General features: G+C 25.8%; 1 protein-coding gene across 1 annotated transcript; it reads left to right on the plus strand.

Annotated features, from left to right (window-relative positions):
• The first annotated feature begins 4,757 nt into the window (after positions 1-4,757).
• On the plus strand, positions 4,758-25,222 carry LOC126899735 (cytochrome P450 4C1-like). The gene is made up of 10 exons (XM_050674876.1): positions 4,758-5,140; positions 15,659-15,765; positions 16,441-16,531; positions 22,548-22,806; positions 23,322-23,448; positions 23,540-23,612; positions 23,717-23,823; positions 23,995-24,235; positions 24,476-24,655; positions 24,749-25,222. The coding sequence occupies exons 1-10, from the start codon at positions 4,981-4,983 to the stop codon at positions 24,907-24,909; spliced, it is 1,506 nt and encodes a 501-aa protein (XP_050530833.1). The 5' UTR covers positions 4,758-4,980; the 3' UTR covers positions 24,910-25,222.
• Positions 25,223-25,737: the final 515 nt, after the last annotated feature.

Consider the following 25,737-nt stretch of genomic DNA (forward strand, 5'->3'; position numbering starts at 1 on the left):
AAATAGAATATAAATAAAGCTAACCAAGTAAAACAATAAGAACGTCTACTCAATACAACAAAGATTATAATAAAGAACGTAAAAAGTCTTTCATCATTACAGGATTAGTTGGGAACAACATTTTACGGCTGAAGTAGGAAACAATATATATAATAAATAGTAAATTAATGGAAACGGAGGAAAAAAAATTACTAGGATTGACCAGCAAAATAGAAATAAATCCTAAATGAGAAAAAGATCTTAAGAATTAATATCTTAAATACTCGGGAATTTAAAAATATTTCCAAATCACTATTGTCCTCACAAGAATATAATACTGATAGATATTTATAACAAATATATTATTATATATATATATATTATATATATATATATATAAAGAGCTCACAATGTAACTAGTATTATGGTAATAATTTTAAAGAAAAATATTAATTTTGAAAAAGAATAATAAAAGAAATAAAAGAATTGGACAGACAGGAAGTGAGAACAAAAAGGAAAAGAGAAGAACTCAACTTAAAAAAATTCACTTTGAAAGAGAACTCATTCATAAATACATGGAACAAAACAATAGATAACTTAAAAGCCATTTAGTTATAACTATCTATTTGTTTTTTACAGGGATATCTTAGTTACAATTTTATTAATTTTAATATTATTATTATATTATATATATTATTATTATATTAATATTAATATTAATTTTTATATATAATTATAGAAATATTTTGTACATGTATTAAAAATATATATGTAATGTACTATTACTAAAAAATAATGCTACATTTGAAAATATATAAATCTATTACTTATTGAAATTTCTTGATGAATTTATACTACATATTTAATAATACATGTTTTAAAATGTTATTATGTTATATTGAGTTTGACATATAGACATATCATATTTATATGTATTATTTAATTAATTATCTAATCTATTTTCGAATTGTAACGTTTCAACATAATGTTACTATTTACAAATAAGTAATTCTCAATTTATAAGAATTGAGTTTTAAAACCCATCCATTTACTTTTATACTTAATTCATATGTGTATTGTTAATCTTACAATTGTATTTTATTTCATCCATTTAAACTTCGTTCAAAAGCTACCTCCTCTCATGCGTCAAACATAAGACGGACGGATTTTATTTTTATCTTGAATTTTCTCATTTTTAACTCCAACGTAAATCCTAAATGAGTTCTAGGTCAGTATTTAATCAGAAACTGGGTAAGTATTAAGCAATATGAAAAAATACTATTTAAATAATTAAAACAAAGTAAAATAAATAGATGCACAGCGTCTTTTACAATAGAAACATAATAAAATAATTTTTGTTTAAAGTAGACTTGCACCTTTCGATTTTTCAGATACAGAAATAAATGTTTAATTAACAAAATTTTGTCAAAACTAGGCAAAACACATACAAATTTTTCGTATGTTTTTAAAAGTTACTTTTGAAAGTATTACGTTATCTTTTTAATAAATAAATGTTGTGGTTTAAATGTAGTTTACTATAGTTATGAAAATCTACGATTTAAGACACCTCTGAAATGTTAAAATTTTTTTTTGATCTTTTGAATAATTGCTAAAATAGATACATTGATTTATAATTATTAATATAGAATTAAAGAAGAAAATTTAGTCCATATAAACTGATAAATATCAATACAAAAAATTTAATAGTTTTAAACGGTTTCAAAATGTTGAATAGACTTTAAGGCAATATAAAATTTTAATCTTTAAATTTTTAGAAATTCACTTGTCTGTTTTGTAAACTAGATCATGAATTTATCATATATAAATGGTACATAGAAAAAAACAAGGCGAGTTAATTTGGTGTTAATAGAGAAAAATTAATTAATTAAATTTAAAACGCTATTTTAATTTACAGTTTATCATAACTTTCGAGGGCTATTAATTGATATTTAGTTTGGCAATTTAAAAGATGCATTATAACAAATATAATATTTTGTTATCATAACCTTAATTTTCAAAAGAATTGATTTATCTTGTTTTTTCTGTTTACCCTTAATATATATAAATAATAACAGCATTTTTTTTTGTAATTAGGAGTATAGTAAAGATATTTATTTTGAATACCAATCTAATAATTGACATTTTTTGAGTTTTGAAATTAGCATCATTTTTAGTTAGTGTACTGACTAAAATAGTTCAAGCTGAATTTGTATATATATAGAATAACGGCGCTATGGATGTGCAAGATATACTCCTATGCTTTAAAACGTTTCGCAAATTAAGTTAATGACTAAAAAAGGTTCTTTTTCAAAAAAAAAAATTTATGAGATGCATCTAATTATTTTGTACTAAGTTCCATGGTTTCTAAAGACGATTCTGTTAGTATAGAACGTAATATCATATTTGATATGATTATAAATAATCTGTTATTATTATTTTAAGTTGAGTATTTTAAATAAATGGCGATATTTCAATGTATTATTCTTTGCGGACGTCACTTATTTAAATCAATTGTAAATGCATTAATAAAAAATGCATTTATGCAATTTTTTTTTCGGTTATCGTTAACAATGCGCTTTAATACGTCATTTAAATTACGATAATTGTGTTTAAGATGATCGAAATAAAATTTTAAGATATGCCGCTAAAGTCCAACCCATTGTACTAATAGTAAAGAACATGTATTATTGACATTATATATGGACCATATTTTTTTTGGCGGTCACAGCTAATATTTAACAAAGAACTACTTTTATTTATCATAATTGACACAACTAATTGCTATTAAGCCATCATATTATTTACTAAACAAAATGTTATTTGTTGTTACTAATGTACAAGCAAAATCAATTCAGTTAACAGAGATTTGTCTGATTGATACCCAAATATTAAATGTCTTGCGAATTTAGATTAAATAATAGATATTTTGGTCGTCAAATCTTTTGTTGTGGTGACCTAAATTTTTTTCGGCCTCCTACGTGGTAATTCTGTAAGTAATATTAACTACATGCAAATATGCTAAATGTAACTTTGGATAGTTCTATATTTCTTTGTGATGAATTATGTACAGACCTTTAACGCACGTGGTGTTATCTGCCGGTCATCTTTCTATGTCGGCTACTCAGTATTTGCCACTATTAACAATTCAAATACATTAGATTTTATCAACAGCTAAATTGGCATTCACTTACTTTTATTAAATAAAATCAAATAAAAATTTGTCTTTTTTGTTATTTATTTGTATTTTCCTAGGTTAAAAATTAGGTAAAGAAAAATCAAATTTTTTAAATATTCCAATAATAATAATAATATTTAAGAATATTCTTAGTAAAAATATGCGAATCGTACTTCAATAACTTAATTACTAGAGGATAAAAATGTTACTACTAAAACAATCGCAGAAGTCGAGAACACATTTTCAACTGTTTTGTTGAGTAATAAAAACTTATAAAACGCGCAAGGCTATTATCCCGATTAAAGCCTAAAAAAGAATATTTTTTTAAATTAAAATTACAGTGCATGCATTAAATAATTTTTTTTATTTCAGTATCTAGTTCTGATAGAAACATAAAATTTACATTTTTTAAATCCATATAAAATCTCATTTCAGCCATTAAAAATGTATAGTTATAGATTTAGGCAAAAAAAGTTCAACTCTGATTTTTGTGAAATAACCGTCAAATCAACTTTAAAGGCCATGTGTAGTGACTTAAACTTGAGATATAAATCGTACATTTTTCAAGTACCTCTTAGATATTGTCTATTAAAGTTTAAAATGGATTTTTTCAAAGAGAAAATTCTATTTTAATGATCAATTAATTACGTACTTACCTGATTTTTACTAATCAATGATTATCTAAAAAACTAGAATCAAATTGAAAATTTTAAGGCGAGATTCGGAATCAGCGATGAAATTCCACTTGTAATCTACTATTTTATTGTTTGACAACAAAAAGTGTTGTGCAGTATAATTTGTTTCGGTAACTTTTAACACAACTAATGGAAAGTTTTCCTTTTAAAACATCTATAACTTCTTAAATTAGCCAATATATTCGAAAGAGATTTGAAATGTTCTCAAAACTTCTCACTTCTTGAAATATAAAATATTACAAAATATTATATTTAAAATAATTAATTAATTTTTAAATAATACTTGATAAAGTGTTTTTTAATTTACATGCGTACATTATGATTAAAATTGTTTAAAAATTTTCTCGATTAATAGTTAAATAACTGAAAACTCTCATGTATCGTGTTATTTTCTAACAATAAATAATTTAAAAGAAAATGTGTCTTATTTATCGTTGATGAGTTTTCATCAAACAATATCCATTAAAAAATAATACTAAAAAGTTATTTCGTAATTTTAAACAATAAATATTGATATCATGACACACGGTTGGAGACATCTAGTATGCATTTGAATAATTAATTTTAACTTGTTAAAATACTAATACAATTGGTTTTTTTTTTCATCGTTATTTCTAAAGAACAATGAACATATATGAGTATTAATTTATTTTTCATAAAAGTCAGAACCGATTTACTGCGAAATTGGATTAGATTTGACAGAAATCAGTGAAAACAACGTCGTTTAAAGTGGCTCGTGTGTATGGCGGTTGACGTCGGCCGCGGAGACTACACCAATTCGACGGCCGTGAGTTGGTCGGTTTATTGGTCCGCCGTTACGTGGAGTGTATGAATATGTATATGCGTCTGTATGTGTGTGTGTGTTTGTAATGGGGATGGCCCCGACATGGCATATAAGAGCGCGCCGTGTAAACCGGATCGCACCACACGGGCAGCGAATGTCATAGCGCGTGATTCGAAAAAAGTAAACAATTATCTCCAAATTACAACAATAAACACAAACTGGCATTTAACGCAGAGTTAAAAAATATTCGTGTGCCTTAAGATAAGGTTGACTAAGAAGAAAAAATTTTTTTTCTCTACTAAATATTTTAACCGTTACCTGCCTTCAAATCGCACAACGGCCATAAAATGACCATTGGAACGGTCATCTTGGTGTGCGTGGCCGTTGCTCTTCTGGTCCTGTTGGCTCGAAGACGTTTGCAGTTTGTTTCGGCTTTCCGTAACATACCCGGACCACCATCCTTGCCCTTCTTCGGTAACGCACTGCAGCTGAACGGATCGCCTTCCGGTAAGTAGTAACTTCTTTGTAGTAATTTTGACCGACTTACTCTAACATAGGTTTGAAAACTTAGAAAAATTTTACTTTTATAATTAATGCCGGTTTTTAAACGATTGTTGAACAAATTTCGTTCGTTTTAACTTTAAGTAAATATCTTTAACGTACAAGTTGCAATCAATGTTACCATTATGCTGTATAGGCCTTGTCACTATTGATAACACATATTTCATCGTTGTCGGGTACCTATCAGTAATTTTAGTTGGGATTGTAGGCAATTGTATTATGAGCACGGCGGGCAAGGAACATAGAATGATTAATTAAACGTTTTTTGATCAGGTCGCGGGTAGTAACGTGGTTATTAAATTATATAATTTTTAATTGTAATAAAAAACGATGTGCGTGCTGTTTAATGTAAGTACGTAACAACATTGAAACAAGGTGAACTTAGCGAATTAATACGTGCAACTCATTATTAAAAGCACTTCGTACCTTACGACTGATCTTCGATAACGTAATATTATTTTTAATAATAATATTTATATATTTATTGATAGTACAAGTAAAAAATAATAATATTCATTGATAAACAATTATTGATTAGTTTATAATTATAATATGATAAAATTTAATCGTAAACCCGTGAAGTGATATTTTCCTTTCGAGCACTGCAATTATTTCTATAATTTTTGTTCAAGTTTCTTATCATATTATCTTTGGGCGCGTGTAATTTACTTCACAAATATCTTATTGAAAAGAAAAACTCCATTAGTAATAACGCGGCTAAATCTAATATTTATGATAAGATGATTTTGATGAAGTGGAGTTAAAAAATAGCAATCACAGCTACTTTTCACAGTGATTCACTAAGTATTATTATCAGTTTCTTTTAATCGTTTATAAAATAGTAGTGAACGCGAACTTAATGTTTTTGATAAATATTATCGATTATTGTGAAACTCACTGTGGATTATCCACCTTGGTTATGATTCTAAAAGCTATCATATTTTTTTTCTAAATAAAGCTGGTCGTAAAAAAAATTATTATTCTATGGGCAAATTGTGCAACGTGATATTTTTAAGTTCATAGTGACTTTTCACTATAATTTATGATCAGTAATTCACCCGAGAATTTAGATTATTGATAAAAGTAACAATCACTGCTATTTTCACACTGTGATAAAAAATGTTCACAGAATAATATCTTTACATTGAACTGATTTTCTGATTATTCTTGGACATAAGAGATAAGGTAAATTTTAATAAGATAAACTAATATTACACCTGTAAAAGTATTAAATACAGAAATTTTGCTACTATTTAACTTAGATGCCTTTGTACGTGTGATGTAACGTTAACAGCGTAACATTTAGTGTTTTGAATAGCAAAATTTTAGTGAAATTCGATTGACGAGTATCGTTAACTGTACAACTACACATAAATATACATAATAATCTTACATATAGCATAACACGGAAATTTCATTGAAATTTTCAAAACATAAACCGATTAAGAAGTTCTTCACTTTTACATTAGCAGAAATCTCAGTTCTAAAATTCAGCAAAACGTGTCTCGTTCATGATTAATCTATAAAAACGTCATTTAATTGTGTACCTAACACTAAAAGTACGTCTACATGTATTGGTTTTCGTCGGTTGATGTGCCATTCGATAAACAGCCACGTTAATTTGTGAAAAAATAATAAGTTATAATAACTACTTAATGTTATAATAATGTTTATTATTAGCGTGTTGTAAATATTGATCAATGATAACAATATTATTTTGTACACAATAAAATATGAAGTTATCAAGCGTATTACCAACTGAGACAACACACGTGGTGTGCTAGTTTTAATACGATAAAGAAAAAAATCTAATATCATCGAATTAAGTTGCTCTTAATTTTTTTTTTAATAATTATAATCGAAAAAAAAATGTTTGGATTTGAAAAAATTCTCTTAAAAATATGCTTACATTATAAAGTGTTTTATATTTAGAAGAAAGTCATAGGTCCAATAAAAATACAATTATCGAGAGTGCTAAATTGCTTCCTTCTTACTTTAAAATATTAATTATAAAATTAGGTATGTAAAATTTTTTTTTCAATTTGGGAGAGATTTTTCGTATTCTTTTATTTTATATTAGTGTTAGATAAAGTTTAATTAACTTAACGTTTTATTTGTTAGTGTATTCTATATTAGTGTTTTAATTTCGTGGGGGTTCTATTTAAGAAAAAATAATTATTCCGCGCGATAGTCTAGTGTTTTTTTTGTTTCTACCTAGTTTTGATGGAAAATTTTATCAAATACCTTGAGCCCGTTATAGATAAATTAACCTTAAGTAGTAGGTGTTCTCACATAGGAAGGAATAATTGGAGAACAAAACCTCCGCAATGAAAATAAATATATGGTAAAGATGTATTTTGGAACGGGTGTAAAAATATTCCTGATGTATTTCTCCTCCCAAGACAAAACCCTAAGAACGCCACTATCTTAAGTGCTTTGTTGTTAAAAACTTTACCGATTTTAACAATAATAACACTCATGTAATGCATTTTTTATATAATTATATTATAATACATTATATTATTATATTTTTGTATATTACGTTGTATGTTAGCAAATATAAATTCGACAAAAAAATTAAAGAGAATAATTTAAAATAAAATAATAAATGTTCTAGTTTTCTTTTAATATACTTTTATAAAAAAAATGATCAAATTTAATAAATTTGTGAGTTTAACAAGTAGATTTCAATCAATGAAAATAATTGCGCCGCGTAACGAAATTAATACACTGAAATCGCGCGACCGGAGAAGGTTAACAAAAAAAGTCATATGGTTTATTTTTAAAAGTTTTGAATTAAAATACCAATTTATAAAAAGATGTATCAAGAAAATCAATTTCCCAGAAAAGGGAATTAGACCCTCATTATCTTTTATAAACGTCATTATTAATACATAACTAAATCTTGAAATTAATGAAAATTGCTTGCTAGTAAATTTTTAAGATTTCTACGAAAAATTTACATCATTCAAGCAGTGAGTATAACTTTTGATAAAGTAAGCTAAATACCTTCGCAGTCGTACATTTGAATAATAATAGTGATTATCCCGAAGTTCCAGACTTTCATAATGAATAGGACCTCCGTATATTAGATTACAATCTTTTTTTTTTATTTAAATAAAATATATAACTGTATCAAAACAAAGTAGAAAAAAATATTTGAAATTATTTTATCTAACTAAGGCTCAACACCACTTCTTTTTTAAATTCGACTCATACAAAGTATAATTGGCCAACAAATGTGTAGTGCCTCTTTTTTACTTTAACAGGTTATTGTTTTATGTATAAAAAACCACTATTTTATAAAGTAAGTAATTTATTAACCGTTAATATATACAAATAATGTAGGTCCAAATAAATGACTATGATTAATACATTGGCTAGTTACATTTTATAATATATGTATTGTAAAATTTAAAAAAATTACAAGTGCCTAGAGTATTATAATTTAAAATGATAACTACTAGTTTTGGCACTAGGCCATCAGGTTACATTTAAAATTACTAAAATATAAAAATTAATTAAATAAAACATAGAACGAATAGATAAATATGATAAAAAAATTCACGTGATATAAAAGTATAAAAATAACGTTGTTATACTTTTACTACGGACACTTAATTTTACTTTATACTAAATTTTACGATACATTTTATTATTAGTAATTAAATATTAAACTAAATTATTATAGTTAAATTTGTCGAAAATGTTAAAGATGTGTAATATATTATTGTCAATCTGTTATAATTTTTTTTAAATAAATATTCAATAAAGGAAATTTTTTCGAATCAATTTATTTTAATTATTTACCTCAACAATAACCTAACTGTATACACCCAATGAAAATCCTCAATCAATTTTGATAGAGAAATTTTATCAAGGGTTTATGATAATGTTTTATTAATACGAACAAAATAACTATTCTTATAAATAATTATTGTTCAAGACAAGAAAAAAAAATATCATATTGATAAATATATCATAGGTTCAATAGTAATGATATATTTATCAAATTGAACAATGAATTTATTATATAGATTGAGGTTTTTCTCTGGGTGTAAAAGGACTTAGTTACCATACCTCCCCAAAAAAATCTCCAATTAAAGTAGTGATATCTTCATTTGTGGCCAAGGTTGCTCTTTCTTTAGTTTATAAGCTTTAATCCCAATTTTATAAGCAATATTTTTCTTTTAACCGTAGTAATTTAATTTCGGTCAAGTTTAAAATAAGACATAAAACAGATTTTTTCGCTAATTTTAATAAATCACACGTGGGATCTAAATTTTTGTTTTGTTTTCTCCTTTCTCCCGTGTAATCATGTGACTGACTCGGTACTTTTTTAGAAACTGATAAAGTGTTAAGCAATACAAATAAAGGAGTAATATAGTTCATGAAAGTAGGATTGAGTTTATGAATTTGGCCACAAATGAAGATATAACTACTTTGATAGGCAGACTTCTTTAGAAGTTAGGTTTTTATTAAGAATATTATTCCTTTTTGCTGGCTTAAGTAAAAAAAAAATGCATTATTTCGTTAAGAAATTAAAACGAGCGACTGCTTACTCTGCCTCACTATGACAATTTTGCCTGTAATTAGTATGTTACTATTTTTCATGTATTATTTTGAAAAAAAAATAACAATTCAGTTTTTTCCAATTATTTACATTATAAGACCTACCATTTTGCTAAATTTTATGTTTCTACCTATACGGGAAGTGTTTTACAATTTTTATTATAAGTGTGTCATTCCAGTCAATTAGTAACAAAAATGAAAACTTAAAAATTCTCCTATTTTTAAATAGTTTATTATGAAGGGCAATTTTTTTTACAGTTTTCTGTTTAGTAGTTTTATTAGAGAATAACCTCTGTTTTACATTTCAAAAGCTTATCTTAAAAGAAAACAGATATACGTGTTGAAAAATCCAGGCAAGTTGTTTCATTTAGATATATACTAGCATTGCTAATAATTTAGGCGATTAGCTAAATTAAAAATTGTTAGTTATAAAAACAGATAAAACTGAACATTAAACAATAGTTTCAAGTTTTGACAGCAATGGAAATTGATTTATGAAAACTTAATTTAAACTACTCGAAATTCGCTAGCAGCAATTGAGCGCATGTTGCGATTATTTAAAGATCATTATGTTAGTATAGTGTACCGCATTTGATGTAATTAATAAATTGATTTGTTTTAGTTTAGAGGTTAATTTGTTTTATCTTTAGAGCTATTTTTTTTTTGTATAATTACCACGTAGAAACATTTGATAAATATAATTATAGATAACGTAGTGTAATAAGGTATACTATAATGAAATTTATTCTGGATAATTTTTTTTTTAACTAATCGTTTCTTTTAAATTGTACGCGTGTCGGTATAACACGTGCAAACGCGTTATATTTTTTGGCGCCTACATTAAGATTAAATATCTATTTGTTTATACTCCAAACATTTTTGCACGTTCATAAATTAAACTATTTTTTCCCCTCAGCTAGGACTTCTAATAATATTTTTAAATTAATTGTGAATTATATCTGTACTTTTTTAACTTATTATTTTTTCATTTGCTTTAAAATTTCTGGGAATTTCCGCTCAAATAATATTAATGGAATCAACAGTGAAAATAAATGAATTTTCTCGATATACAGAGTGATCCGTCTATCATAATTCTTTCGATTACTTTTAAAATGAAAATAATTTTGCAAATATATTTTTTGACTTTTATAGTTACATATATTTTTTGGAAATATTAGCAATCTAAAATTCAAATTGGAGATGAAGCGAGAATTGACTATTATTATCATTTGACAATTTCCATTGTACTCCTCACGCCTAGATATAAAAATGTAAATAATTTTTATAAGAAATATGTGTAAATTAAAAGACAAAAAATATATATCTAAAGTTATTTTTATTTTGTAAGTAATTGAGTAGATATGATAAACTGTTATTACTATTTATTTGAATGGTACTATCTCACAAATTCGCGTATATTCTAAAAAAAAAAAAAAGTTTTCTTTACGAATATACCACTGATTATTATTTATAAGTGTCATTCAAGTTGTTCTTTTAACGTTATCCACTCAATTTTTCTTAAAATATTAACTTTTTTGTGAATTTTTTTTTCGACTTTTATTAGTTACATATGTATTTTCATGTATCTGTTATAAAATATTTTTTATATTCATTCTTTATGTCATGGGTTTCAACTTTAATTTTTTAATGCGAACATGTATATTTGAAAAGTTATAACAATATAAAGTAATAACTGGAGGTGCTGCTATTTTTATCATTAGACATTTCTTAGCCTCATTCCTTATCTGGCCTAGGCCAATAAAAAACTTCTGAAATACTGGTCCAAAAGTTGTTGTTGACCAGTCATTTCCTTAAATAAATAATTTTCTATTTTACAAACTAGTTAAATATATTTCCAAAAAATAAAAATTAAGTTGACCCCCAGGACATAAGGAATTAACATAAAAAAATATTTTATAATATATAAATAAAAGAGAAAACTATTAAATAAGTAACAAACAAAATTAAAAAAAAAAAATTTACAAAAAAGTTATTATTTTAAGATAAATTGAGTGACTAAATGTCACCTTGTATAGTGACTTCAAGATTCATAATTTTAGGAGCAATTTTAGATGGATGTGGTCAATTTTCAATATTTCAGGTAGCAGAAAAATTGTTATTTACATAAAATTCAAATTAATTATACTATTGGCCATAAACACACGTTTAAATAGTAGAGTATTGTATTTTATGAGAATTTCATGTCAGCATATTCTGTTATAGATGTAGAGCAGTTATTCCACTAATTGATTTTGTAATAAAATAAAAAATCTATACAGAATTGCATTAATTTTTTTAGCGATGGTTTTCGACTAGGTCGGCATTTTTGTGCTTATTCATTATGTTGGATCTCCACACCAGAAATAGCTTAATTTTTAAGTGATCTCTGGGTCCTATTTCAATAAAGAAACTTATAAAGTACATTAACATTAAGCTTTCAAATCTTATCTCATGAAATCATATATTCTAACATACCTGAATGAAATTTTAATTGTATGTATAAAATTCAAACACAATTTTCTGAAATGATACAAATTAAAAAAAAACCCAAATGTCTTTGTTTTTAGCATATAGTTCAATATATATAACTCTTTTTAACTCATTAAACTTTTAATTTTGATCACGAAATAAAAGAAATTCTATTCTATTTGCCTTTATTTTTATAACGTTTTTAAATTTGTATATAAATATTTTAAATATTAATAGTTTCATTTTGAAAAAGATAGTGTACTATCTTTTGACTCCTTGATCTTAACCACCTAAAACAAATAATTAGTTATTCAAAAATTTAGTGAATCTTACGTATTTCTGAATAAAAAACATTTGGGGGATAATTAATTTAGCACTCATAATATTTTTGTTTTAATTGTTTCTGTGGTAATGTTGAATTTAGTTGGAAAATCTGAAGCATACATTGAATTGAAAAAAGCAAAAATTTGTCGAATTCAACACATTTACTTTATTTCTTCTACTAATATAAAAATTGTACACTATTATCATTAAAATTTTTTATTATAAGTTGGTTTATCAACACCTATAAAAAATTTAACTAGATCTAAAAATAATTTTCAACGTATGGATTATAGCTAAGGAGTATAATTTCATAATAATATATAATAATAATTATACATAAAATACTTTTAAGGTATATTGAAATCATATGATAATTTATGATATTATGATAATTTTCGCATGTGTACATGAATCTAATTTATGTGTCACATAAATTATACAAATATGTCAAAAAATAAAAATATCGGATGTTGTCTACGCGCGTCATTTTGTCACTTTTGAGTATTATCATTATGTATCTTTTTAGTGTTGATTATTTAATGCTATTACATTACCCAATTAGTTGCATTTGTATAATTGGTGGTCTTCGGTTATCATGAATATCAAGCTCCCTCAACAGGTAATTGTAGATCGACCCGTAGTATATTGTACTCACAAGTGGGTCACTGGGTGTAGGAACAGTAAAACGTCATTTAGATGTATATCAGCGCCTTAACGTGGACATGTGCGAAATTAAAAAAAAATTATATATAATTCAAATAGTCTAGACTGTCTGACATACCTGTTATACCGCCATACCGTTATTCGACAATTTGCCGAATTTTTTTTTTTTATATATTTTTTTATACCATCACGTTTTTGGCTATCGGCTTCTGTATGCTAATGAAAGAAAAATAATGTCACTAGTAACAGGCGTGTATATTACGTTATCCGCACTCTCATCAGTCGGATACTGTTAAAAAGTGAATGGGAAAAAAATGGTCACGCCCTCCGTACGTTATTATACTTTTTATGCACTCTCAATGTCACGGCCATTGCATTGCTTTTAAACCGCAAATACTAATACATATGCTAATTTTGCTAATCTCATTGACTTATTTAAAAAAAAATATTTTTGAAATAATTTTGCAAAAAAAAAAAATTTGTTTACTGTATTTTCATATTTACATATTTTTATTATTTGGGATTCTTAAATTTCTATGTATAAGTTAAGATTACCTTATATCCCTTTTGTGTCCATTCGTCTGAACTTTAGTTATTATTTGCGATCACCGGTGTAATTAGTGACTGATATTCAAACATTAATTTTACAATAATTTTCTACATATTATTATATTGTTCTTGTTATCAATACAATACCACATATTATCAATTTTATTTAATGAAATGTTTAGAACTGCATTGATAACAGAACGATATCTTACTTTTGATTTTTTGTTAAATAAAAGTAATTTCCTAAACTAGAAATTCAGCACATTTATAGATTTGTCTGTATAATTGTATTAAATAAAATAAAGTAGTTTACTTGAGTTTTGAATTATTTTAGATTTTTTTTTGTAATTCACGTGGTTATTTTAAATACACAATATTAAACCTATTGATATTATACTTATGTAATGTTTGTCAGATTGTCCTTACAGATACTGACTGTTTTGATAAATGAACATAAATCTATGTTTAAGCTTATATACCCAGGTGATTAAGGAAAACTATAATGAAATATTTTGTTCAGTTAATATGTGTATTGTATTACACATGTGTTATGTGATCCAGACGTCATTTGTTGACAACACTGCCGGTCTCCCAGCTTCCCTTTTTGATCAGTCTAAAAGTGTAAAGTAACCCTTCTAAGAGCACAAAACAATTTCCACGACGTTATCGCCCTAAACACCTGACCGTGAATCTTAATAATTTTCCTAGGCAACAAACCGGTTTCCTTAGTATGACGTCGTGGGTGTTATTTTTTTGTCTACCACTTAGTATGGTAAAAAGATTGAATGCTATTTCTTCCAAGAATACACATTTTTATTAATACTATTTTGTAATTCGAGGGGCAAATTATATCTATATCTAAGATTAAACGTCCTTGTTTGAATCTTAACGTGTAGTATTTTCATTGGGGTTGAACAAATAAATAATAATAATTGTATTTTATGTAAAGGGTTTAGCATTTTTAATGAGAGGAGTGTATTCATGTGTTATAGAAATACTGTGCAATCATGTTAACACATTAGATTCACCAAATTACTCATGGGAAACGATGTAGTTGACTATTGTAAAAGCTACAGGAATTGATTAACCTTCAACGTGATTATTTGATTTTTTTTTCATTTCGTTTCGAAATACATATTACACCAAATGCGATGAAAAAAAAATTACCCAGAAAATCATCAATGAATTTTGTTTGATTTTTTAACGTTATCATATTGTGAAAAAACAATGGTGACACTAAACTAAAACAGTTTAGATTAACAACCTATTGTATTAGTAAAAAATAAGCTTTAGTTTATTTGTTTAATTTAATGAATGAAGTTCAGTGCTATCAATGAAATTCACTCATTTTTTAAAGTTATTGTTCTTTATAATATTAGCTAACGTTTAGATCTATCGTGGTACTTAAACAGTAGTGTGAAAATATACAGGAAGTATATTTTGATTCAGTGACGTAATTTATATTTTTTCCATGAGGAAATAAACATAAAAAATTATTATTCATTCCCTTAAGATGAAAAAATTATATTTTCACCATAATATATCAACTGTTATTTATGGGACTCGACTAATTACTGAACGATATATATTTAAAATTATGACTTCATGTAATATATCAAAAATGTTTTAATTAAAAGACAAAAAAAATATCCATATAAAATTTGCATATTCGTCTTTATACGCTTTCAAAAACTATCCCAAACCACAGTTGTGTTAATATAAAAATTTTACTTAAAACTTTGATAATTAAAGAATTAAGATGTTATAATATGAGATTTCTTAATTATTCTTTAATACTTGTATATAAAACAAAAATATCGTAAAAGTAATCTTAATAAAGCGAACACAATATTTATTAGTAAGTAATTATTTCTCTTCTATTTTAAGACTTTTTCAGGTTATTGAGGGAATGGCATTTGAAGTATGGTCCAACTTACCAATTATGGATTGGCCTGCGACCGTTTCTTTCCATTTCAGACGCAGATCATATTCTGGTGAGTATTTTCAACGTTTTTTTTTTAATTAATTAAAATTATTTTTTATTTCATCTTAATAAACGTATATCAACAAGCTCTAAAGTTTTTATGCATAATGATTTTTTTATCGAGTTGATATTTACATCAAAATATTAGTTATGATATATTTTTTTTTAGTTAACCCTTATTATTGTATCATAAAGTAAAATAATTATGTCGTATTCAACTAATAATAAGGTTATAACATTATTAGCTAAAATTTTAGTAACATGTTGATTTGAATTTCGATTTAAATTGATTTGGTTTAAAACTAAATTATATTATGAATGATAAATAATTTAGTGTATTATTTAATGCTAAAAAAATGATATCGTTCTCATATATTTTACTGTGTAGAATTTGAAACATTTCTTTGTGTTAGCGTTTTAATCATAGAATAACAATTATAATCTTTGCAAATTTTTGTTGCACAGTTCACGGTATTTTTAGTTTGTAAACGGCCTTGTTATATCATAAATTGAACACATATTTATCAATATAAACTACCTATGAACTGACGTTCATTGCACTATTACATGCACGTGGCTTACGTATACATGGCGATGAAAATATACTTTTAGCTAAGGGTTGATTATGATTATATTGTATAAACTATTAATTTTCAATGCTTACATAATTATTGATTATTTTCAGCAAATCCTCAGTTCATCGTTACATATACACAAAAACCTGGAATATGACCTGTTACATCCGTTTATCGGCACCGGACTGGTCACTAGTGCAGGTAAATATTTCATAATATAAACATAAATGTGTATTTGTATATTTTAAACAAAAATTATTTATTTTTAATTACTACACGTGCTGTCAAATTTGAACGTTGAACGCTGTTTATGGACATAATATTGGTTAATAACGTGTTTTAATACTTAATTTCTTTCGATATAATAATAATTATTATAATTATTATTATACACGTGTAATTAATAATAATATTTTAGGTTTTAATTTCATTCATTTTTTTTTTATATATTTATTATTACCACCTTAAGTATTTTATTCTGATTATTTTTGATTGAAACTATCGGGGCTTTGAAATCGTGGGAGTTTCCATATTATTACTATATCATTATTAAATAAAAAAAAATTTGAGAGAATCATTAATTTAGCACCCCTAAAAATTTTGTTCTTGTTGCATTAATGGTAATGTTCACCGAAATATAAGATAGTTGTGTTAAAATTCTGTCAACATTTTGCTAATACGTTCCGCGGTCATTCCCCTTAGACGTTATCAATAATAACAATAATTATCATAATTTATTTTCAAGGGTACCTTATTCAAAAAAAAAAAATATATATATATATATATACTAAAAATATTATGATGCTGTTTCAGTTTTAAAAAAAATTGCATACGATTAATAATATAGACGATAGTATCGCGTACGTAGTCATACAAAATTTACTTCCCGAAAGCCTTGGTGTTAGATTATTTTTTTTTTTTTAGTATTATATAGACTAAAGTGTTTAGGCTCATTGTCCGTTTGTAAAATAATACCGTTGTTATAAGATTATAATCTCCTAGAGAAGTAGTGTGTACATTGATCGACAATATAGTAATATGAGTTTGTTTCGACCAAACAAAAGAAACAGACTCATAGATGAGCTTGTGAAAAAACCTGCGAGAGATCATCTTCGTGTATTTTAGCAGATCATAATACTTTTATGTACACTCTCGGGTCGGTTGTATTACTATTTGGCAAATTCATTGTACATCTTACCGATAACATTGTCATTTCTAATAGCGCCAGTAACTCTGTAATAATAATATTATTATTATTAAATCATCTATCAATATTGATGTTTATTGGATATTTAAATTAATAGATGTCATCGACCGTCGAGATAGTGTGCAAAACAGCTAATTATTTTATGTATAGTTACAATATTCATACAATTGTATGCAGTTGAATTTATTAAACACGTTTTTATTATCTTATCTGCTTCCTCTTTTGTTTGTTGCCATTTGTAGTTTTATAATTATTTTTAAACATAGTTACAGGAATGCATATTAAATGAGTAATACGATGATTAATTAAGGAATGTGAACTTCACACATTTTCTTCTTCGAATACGCTATTGACGCATGATCAGTTTTTAACTATTTTTTAAGATTTATTTCAAATTTTTATTAAAGTCAAAAAATTATGAAAATCTAATGAAAATGAGTATAGAAAGGGTTTTTAAAAATTACCTGTGCATGCAAACATCGTTTTTTTAAACTCAATTGTTGAAAAAGTTTCAAAACTTTTCCTTTATTGTACTAATATTAAATTAAAGCTCTTGAAATGTGTTATAAAAATAAAAAAAATTGAAGAACAATAGTTCTATTATGATAAAAAAATTAAAAAAAAAAAATTAATTTAACAAATATTTATTATTTGAGTCAAAATTCAAACATGAAATTTGTTAAATTACATTCATATAATTTAACAAATACGCGTAAGAGTGTCTTTTATGATAGTAAAAATCACTGTCAGATTTCATTTATACGTGTCCTAACTTTGTTCCAACCTCCCCATGCTGTGACTCTACTGTGCTAATGTGGTTTTTTTACAGTTTTTTTTTTTAATTTTGTTATTAGATGAACATTTTTTATACAAAAATATAGTGCAAAGCATTTTTTTCACCCGTTGTTTTCATGATTCAGGTCGAGATAAAGAATCTCTTAATTTATTTACAGTACAAAATAAGCAAAGAATACAATTTAGGCAATGTGCGCGTCATTTTGAAGCAATAAGTAATGTAGAATATGTTATTATCGTTTTTACTACGTAATCATTTTTGGTACATTTAATCCATTGCTTCATATAGCCAATTTGATCTTTAGAATGATTAAGTTATTTGTAAAAGCACAAGACAAAAAACAACAAAAACACCATCCACGTGGCAAACAAAAATTTAACAATATACATGACAAAGGTGTGCTATGGTTTTCTGTCATAGCATTTATTCGCATACACATATTGACATATTTTTTGACATTATTATAGTAATAGATTAACCTATGAGTTTTAAGAATCGTTGCACGAATTTTTTGACTAACAAACGAGTAGAATGAATTTGCAACAGTTATTGAACTATTTTGATGAAAATGTATGATATACTAACTATACATTATTGATAGTCAATTGGCAAATATTTATTTCAAACAAAGCGTAGCTACACGTGTTCATCATATAAATTGGGGCATCCATTAAACATGAAATATTTTTTATTCGATTTAGACGCAACCAAAATATTATTCTCTGATAAGAATAATGTTGATTTTTATTTATGGTTTAAAATTATACTCATAGTCTAAATAAATGAAATGGGTTCATTATTCTTTTGTAATAGTTGTTCCATAATTTAATTAAAAAAAAAAAAAAAAGTTTTTCAATCATTTTGAGGAAGTAACATATGATAATTTAAATTTTTTGTGCTGTATAATAAACCTTATTAAATTTAATCTAGTTTAATATTATATTTAATAAGGTTTCATATAAGATGAAGTTGAACATTGTTTTTGTATACGAAGGCCATTAGTTTAGTAATTAACTGAGAATATGATAAATAAATCCTCTATTCAATAGAAGTTACTTTTATCTTATTTGTCATTTGTAAAACAGGTATTCAAAAGGTAATTTCTTTTCAATTTCTCATGTCTTTTAATTTAACTACATTATTGGATTATTAAAAAAAAAAAAAAAACTACAAAAAGAAAAAAAATTAAAAATGGTATCACAGTGGTGTAGCAGTAAAGTGTAGACGTGGTATAGTTGGAACAAGTATTATGATATCTGATAGTGAATAAAATCAATAAACGCTTTGATAGAAATCTGTAAAAAGTGTATAATTTTAAAAAATTGCTAGATTATTAAAACAGTATCATCAATTACTATTTTCTTAATTATATTCTGATTACAAGTTTTATAATTTATAATTATCAGAAATTATGAAAAATTATAAAGTAGTCGTTCCTTTTATGACAAAAGTTTATAAAAATTGAAGTGCTTAATGCAATACTTTTCAAAAAAAATTGTTTGTTACTCAAGAATAAATTTTCGGTTCCACAAGGAATTTTCATCAGAGACCAAAATATATTTTTCTATAGTTGGGACAAGTATAGATGATATTTGACAGTGATTAAAATCACTATTATAAGAAACCCTTCGAAATCTGTAGATAGTGTTTGGTTTTAAGAAATTATTTTATTATTCCGCAAGCAAAATGAATTCCGATTTTCTTATTTATATCCTGGTTACACGTTTTATGATATATAAGTGTAATTTATGAATAAATATTTAATCAATTTTTTTAATTTTGACGACGATTTGCATATAGAAAATAGGTTTTTGGGACAAATTTTTGTTTTTAACTTATAGTACGTGACATAAATTTTAATATAATATATATATATATATATATAAGACGGAGTATTTTTGGAATATTTTCAAAAGTTTAGTTGAAAAAATTGACTTTTATAAAAAAAGTTGCTATATTGAATTTCCCTCTTGTGGGTTGGTTAATAATCGGATTTTCAAAAATTTATACTACATAAAAGGGAAATACCTAAGATATTTATAATTTAAAAAATGTATTTTTATTCGTTCATTTTTCAAAAAGTTACGATTGTTTGAAAAAGAAAAAAATGTTGAATTTTTCTGATTTTATTGGGATATCCTACATTTACAGAGAGCGAGGGAAATTTTTTCAATTATTAAGTGAAATTTCTTCAACTAGATACGATTTGTGATATGTTTTTGAAAGCTATGTTACGGTGAGAACTGATAAAAAATGACGACAGACATTAAAAAAAAATTACATCATAGTAAAATTAATAACTTCTCAGCTTTGCAGCGAAGCTAAAAAACATAGGGCAATATTTAGTCGTCAAAAGGATTTTTTTTAAAATTAATTTAAGTAACAGAATGATTGCCACTAAATTAATTTACAACAAAAACAAACGTCTATAATTTACAGAAATTTTATCGAACGTCATAATTCAAACATGAATGTATTCAGAATAAAAACATTTTTTATTTTAACCTTTGGTAATTTTAAAAAATGACTACAAGTTCATTTTTTGATCTACATGTATTTTTGCCAAATATATTTCACACGTGTACAGTAATAAACATGTTGACAGATGCAATTAAGTGCATGACTAGCTTGCATGCATGTATATAGTAAAATCATAAGTCAAATGATTGACAGAATCCTTGAATATTTCCACTAGATGTGCACTTATATTGCACGTCTAGACATTGTAATTGTGAGTTGGGGGCGGTGCAAATAGAGGTCGAGACTTTCGTGCAACAATGCAATGTATAATTTATTATGCACATACACCATCAATTTTTATGCACTCATTAAAATTGTAATAGCAACAAAAATTAAACATAACAACTGAATGTCGTAAACATCAATAATTATTAACCCATAAGCAGTACCATAACTACTAAACTGGAAGCTAGTGCAGATAGTACCCCTAAACTTCCCCCTAATTATAATTTTTAAAAAAATTGATTTCTGCCAATTATGTGTGTATAGTCCCGCATCCCGTGTACACTCAATTTTTGCAACACAGCATACGAGGTAATTTGATACAGTTTTTAAGAATAATTTTTGGCAACTCATCAGCCAAAATTTTTTTTAAATATCTGTTAGTTAAAAATAAACTAAACCCTACCTTAATTTTAAACTTTATCATGTATTAGAAATAACGAATAATTGTTTTCCGCTATCAATTATTGATTATTGAATTTTTTACTGGTGTCGTATATTGAATAAAATAAATTTGCATACATCAATGATAATCTAAAATTTTGTAAAAATCGAGTTTTTTTATTAACATTTTTAATCACTATATTTTATCAGCCATTTTGTAACATTTACCTGTTAGAAAATAGCAGAACTTCAATATTTGAATTTTTTAAAACCAGATTTTTAAAAAATTTATATTTTTATACTGTCACGTTTTTAGTAAACACTTATTGAGGCTCGAAAAATATTAATTTCTGAAATTAATATTTTTAAATTGATTCAACAATTTTTTTTTTAAATAGTCTAGACTTAATGGGATATAAAAATTTGAAACTAATTAATTGTTACATACTTTGTTTGCTTGCATATTTTAATCGGGTTTATTCATTGAAAAAAACTTAAAATAATAGAAGTAAACTGTTTATATTTGTTCATTAGACTAATTGCATAAGTCTAATGTTTACTAATTGATGATAAAGAACCGTCAAAAAAAGAAAAATTAATACAATAGTTGATGATATATCATAATAGTTATATAATTGACTCGTGCAATTTCAAGACGATTCTTTTAGATGATAATAAAAATAGATCTAAATCAAATCCATGTACAAAACTATTGACGTTTCGTCTATTTGTGTTTCTGTATCTACTGTGTTTAATTATGACTATACTTTATACGTGTTAACGTATTCATTATTGGAAACCCAATTTATTTTAAGTTATAATCATCTCAATTACTAAATAGTTAATAATGATTATTAAGCTAATATAACGAATAATTATACTAGCTCAACATTCATCGGCGAAATAGTAGAAACTGATCCGTTATTTTTTTTCAAGTTGTCAAGGTTCCTAAAAATATCGTTTAATTATTATCGAATCTCAACGAACAACACTTAAGGAGTTAAAACCAATCGATCTGAATATAACAATAATAGATGATAAGTCATTTAATATTTATTTCTTAATTACAAATTACACATGTTTTACAGGATCGAAATGGCACGTAAGAAGAAAGCTGTTGACACCTACGTTTCACTTCAACATCCTTGAAGAGTTCTTACCACCTATTGTGCGACAGAGTAAAATATTAGTTCTTAAACTACAAAAAGAGCTATCCAGAGATTCCGGTTTTGACATGACACCTTATGCAAAAATGGTCGCCTTGGATATAATAGGTAATACTGCGATGGGTTGCGAGATCAATTCTCAAATAAATTCTGATTGCGAATACGTCAAAGCTATTGACGAGTAAGTACAAAATATTGACTTACGTAGAAAATTAAATTTCTTAAAAATATAATTAAAATTTTACTTTAATTTTTTATAATAATGCAGTTAATGATGAATTTTATTTAAAAAATAGATTAATATAATAAGAATTGATCACTTGTGGCTACTATTATTTAAAATTATACTTAAAATATTCATTTAAAACTAACTTTTATGAAAATATTAAACCCAGAATGCCACGATTATTTAATAATAATAATTGTGGATACATATTTCATCAACGATGTTACCATTATCAACGCTAAACACATACTCGTATGTTTTTATTATTTAAGTATCAATAGGTTCTTCATACTATTAGGAGAAAATTAATATTTATTGACGAAAATAGAAGGTCAATACCAGTCTAAGTAATAAATCTTGTTTGTCAATTATGCAGAAAAAACTAAATAGTATCTAATATCTTACAGTATAATGAAAAACAATGAATTTTTTCTACACTTAGTCTTATTTATAAATATGTATGTTTTCAGACTGACTGCCATTATGCAAAAACGATTCATAACTCCTTGGTTAAAGCCTAATATAATTTTCAACATGACACGACTCGGCAAAAGACAGAAACATTGTATAAACATAATACATTCGTTTACTAAGAAGGTTTGTTGAATTTTGGTTTGGGTTTGTATGATTAAAAACTTAGCTCAAAGCGTATGGTACATAGTGATTGATTAAACATTTTATTTTTCAGGTGATAAGTGATAGAAAAAATAATTTGAAATCAAACGCGACTGTTTCTGATGCAAATAAAAACGAGATTTACGGTTAGTAAACGAGAAAAGTGGGGTACGTACAATGTACTCTGATTCCTTTTAGATTTTAAAACTAACTTAATTATTTGATAAACGGTTATATGTGTTTGTAATAGGTAAAAGATCGAAGGCTCTTTTAGATCTGATGATTGATGTGTCAGATAACGGTAATATTTTAAGCGACGAAGACATCCAAGAAGAAGTTGATACTTTTATGTTTGCGGTAAGTACTTTGATTTAATTTGAAGAAAAAACTATATAAATATTAATTGTAAAAAGAATGATTATTTGTTGAATGAATTGACTTTCAAAAATGTTGTTGTAATTAGTTTAGAGACATTATCGTTTTATTTTTGTATAAAAAATATTTTAATTTTTCTTATCTATTGCGTAGGGTGTTGATACTTCTTCGACAACATTATCGTGGGCCATGTATGTACTGGGAAAACACCCGGAAGCCCAAGATCAAATATTAGCTGAACTTGACGAAAAGCTACCGAATTTCGTTGACGAAATACCAACTGTCAGAGAATTGTCTGGTCTCGAATACTTAGATAGGACTATTAGGGAGGTCATGCGACTATACCCAACTGTACCACTGATTGGTCGACAGATTTATGAACCTTTAACAATAGGTAATTATTGCTAATTTCTTAATGTGACAATCGGACCACAATTTTTAGACATGCTCCTAAATGCTGTTCCCGAGTCGGACCAAATGATACTTAAGCTCATATTTAAAATTACAAATCTAGTCCTACAGAATTGTACAAAAAAAATCAATAATAATAAACCATAACTGTAGCATTGTAGAAATTATGCCGGTTTTCATGTTTTATATAATTGGTGTCTAATGAACCTCTTTCATTTTGCAGGTGAACACGTCATAATGCCCGGCACGTCTGTTATGATTAATACATACGCTTTACACAGGAGTAAAATATATTTCGACAATCCAGATGAATTCGACCCAGACAGATTTTTAGCGGATAATAAACACGACAGGCATCCGTTTGCTTTTCTACCATTTAGTGCTGGTCCGAGAAATTGTATAGGTAAGTGACACGTGTAAAGTAATAAACACATCAAAAATTACCAATTCATTCTACACTTAATCTCACTTAAGATCATACCTACAACCTTTTCAGGACAACGGTTTGCTATAATTGTATTGAAAATAGCTGTCGCTACCATATTGAAGTCTTACAAAATAAGATCTCTTGACTGCGAAGAGGATTTAGGATTGGTTGGTGAGATCGTATTACGTGCAGAACACGGTATCAATATTACTATCGAAGAACGAACATAATTTATTTTATCTGAACAGACGTTTCGTATATAAATAAAAATGTGTTAATATTTTTTTTTTTTGTGATCTTAGTCTTTTATTCTTCTGATGATGTTTATTAATTTTTAATTTTTTTATACATAACTCGATACTTTACTTAACTATTATTGTGTTTTATAATTTATATTACTTGTCTCACTTTTATTTTTATTTTTTGCTATTACTATACTAATATATTATTGTTTACACATTAACATTTTACTACAATCCAACGACTAATACACATAAATATTTATAAGATCATAGTATTTATTTTTATAATAATATATTTATTAGTTTTGTATACTTACTAGTGTGCGTGTATATATAAATTTATATATATTACATAGTATTATATATTATTAATTATTCTATTTGTATACCAACTTAATTGTGTGTTAGTACGTTTGAAATAATAATGTGTGAATGTCATTGAAGATTTATTTGTAAATATAACATTTAAAAATCAACAAATTATAGTATTTATTTAATAATATTAAATAAAGCAGTATGAAATAGTAATAGTATTCGCGCGATGATATTACAAGGGTGATGTAACAACTAATGTCAATGTTAACATTCCTAGAAAAATAATATTTTTTTTATTAAAATAAAAAGGATTGTTAAGATAGAACTCTTATATTGTCATTGAAATAATAGCAACAATATCATTATGAGTATAGTTTAAAAGGGGTTGACACATTTTTTTACCCACAATGAAAAATGTTTTCAGAGAAAATTTTAACCGGTTAGAGAAGCTCCTTGCAAAGTTTGTTCTCAGATATGTAAAGTTGAGAATTGACAATTACA

This window comes from Daktulosphaira vitifoliae, unplaced genomic scaffold (genome assembly GCF_025091365.1).
Source record: "Daktulosphaira vitifoliae isolate Bord-2020 unplaced genomic scaffold, ASM2509136v1 Scaffold_2, whole genome shotgun sequence".
NCBI lineage: Eukaryota > Metazoa > Arthropoda > Insecta > Hemiptera > Phylloxeridae > Daktulosphaira > Daktulosphaira vitifoliae.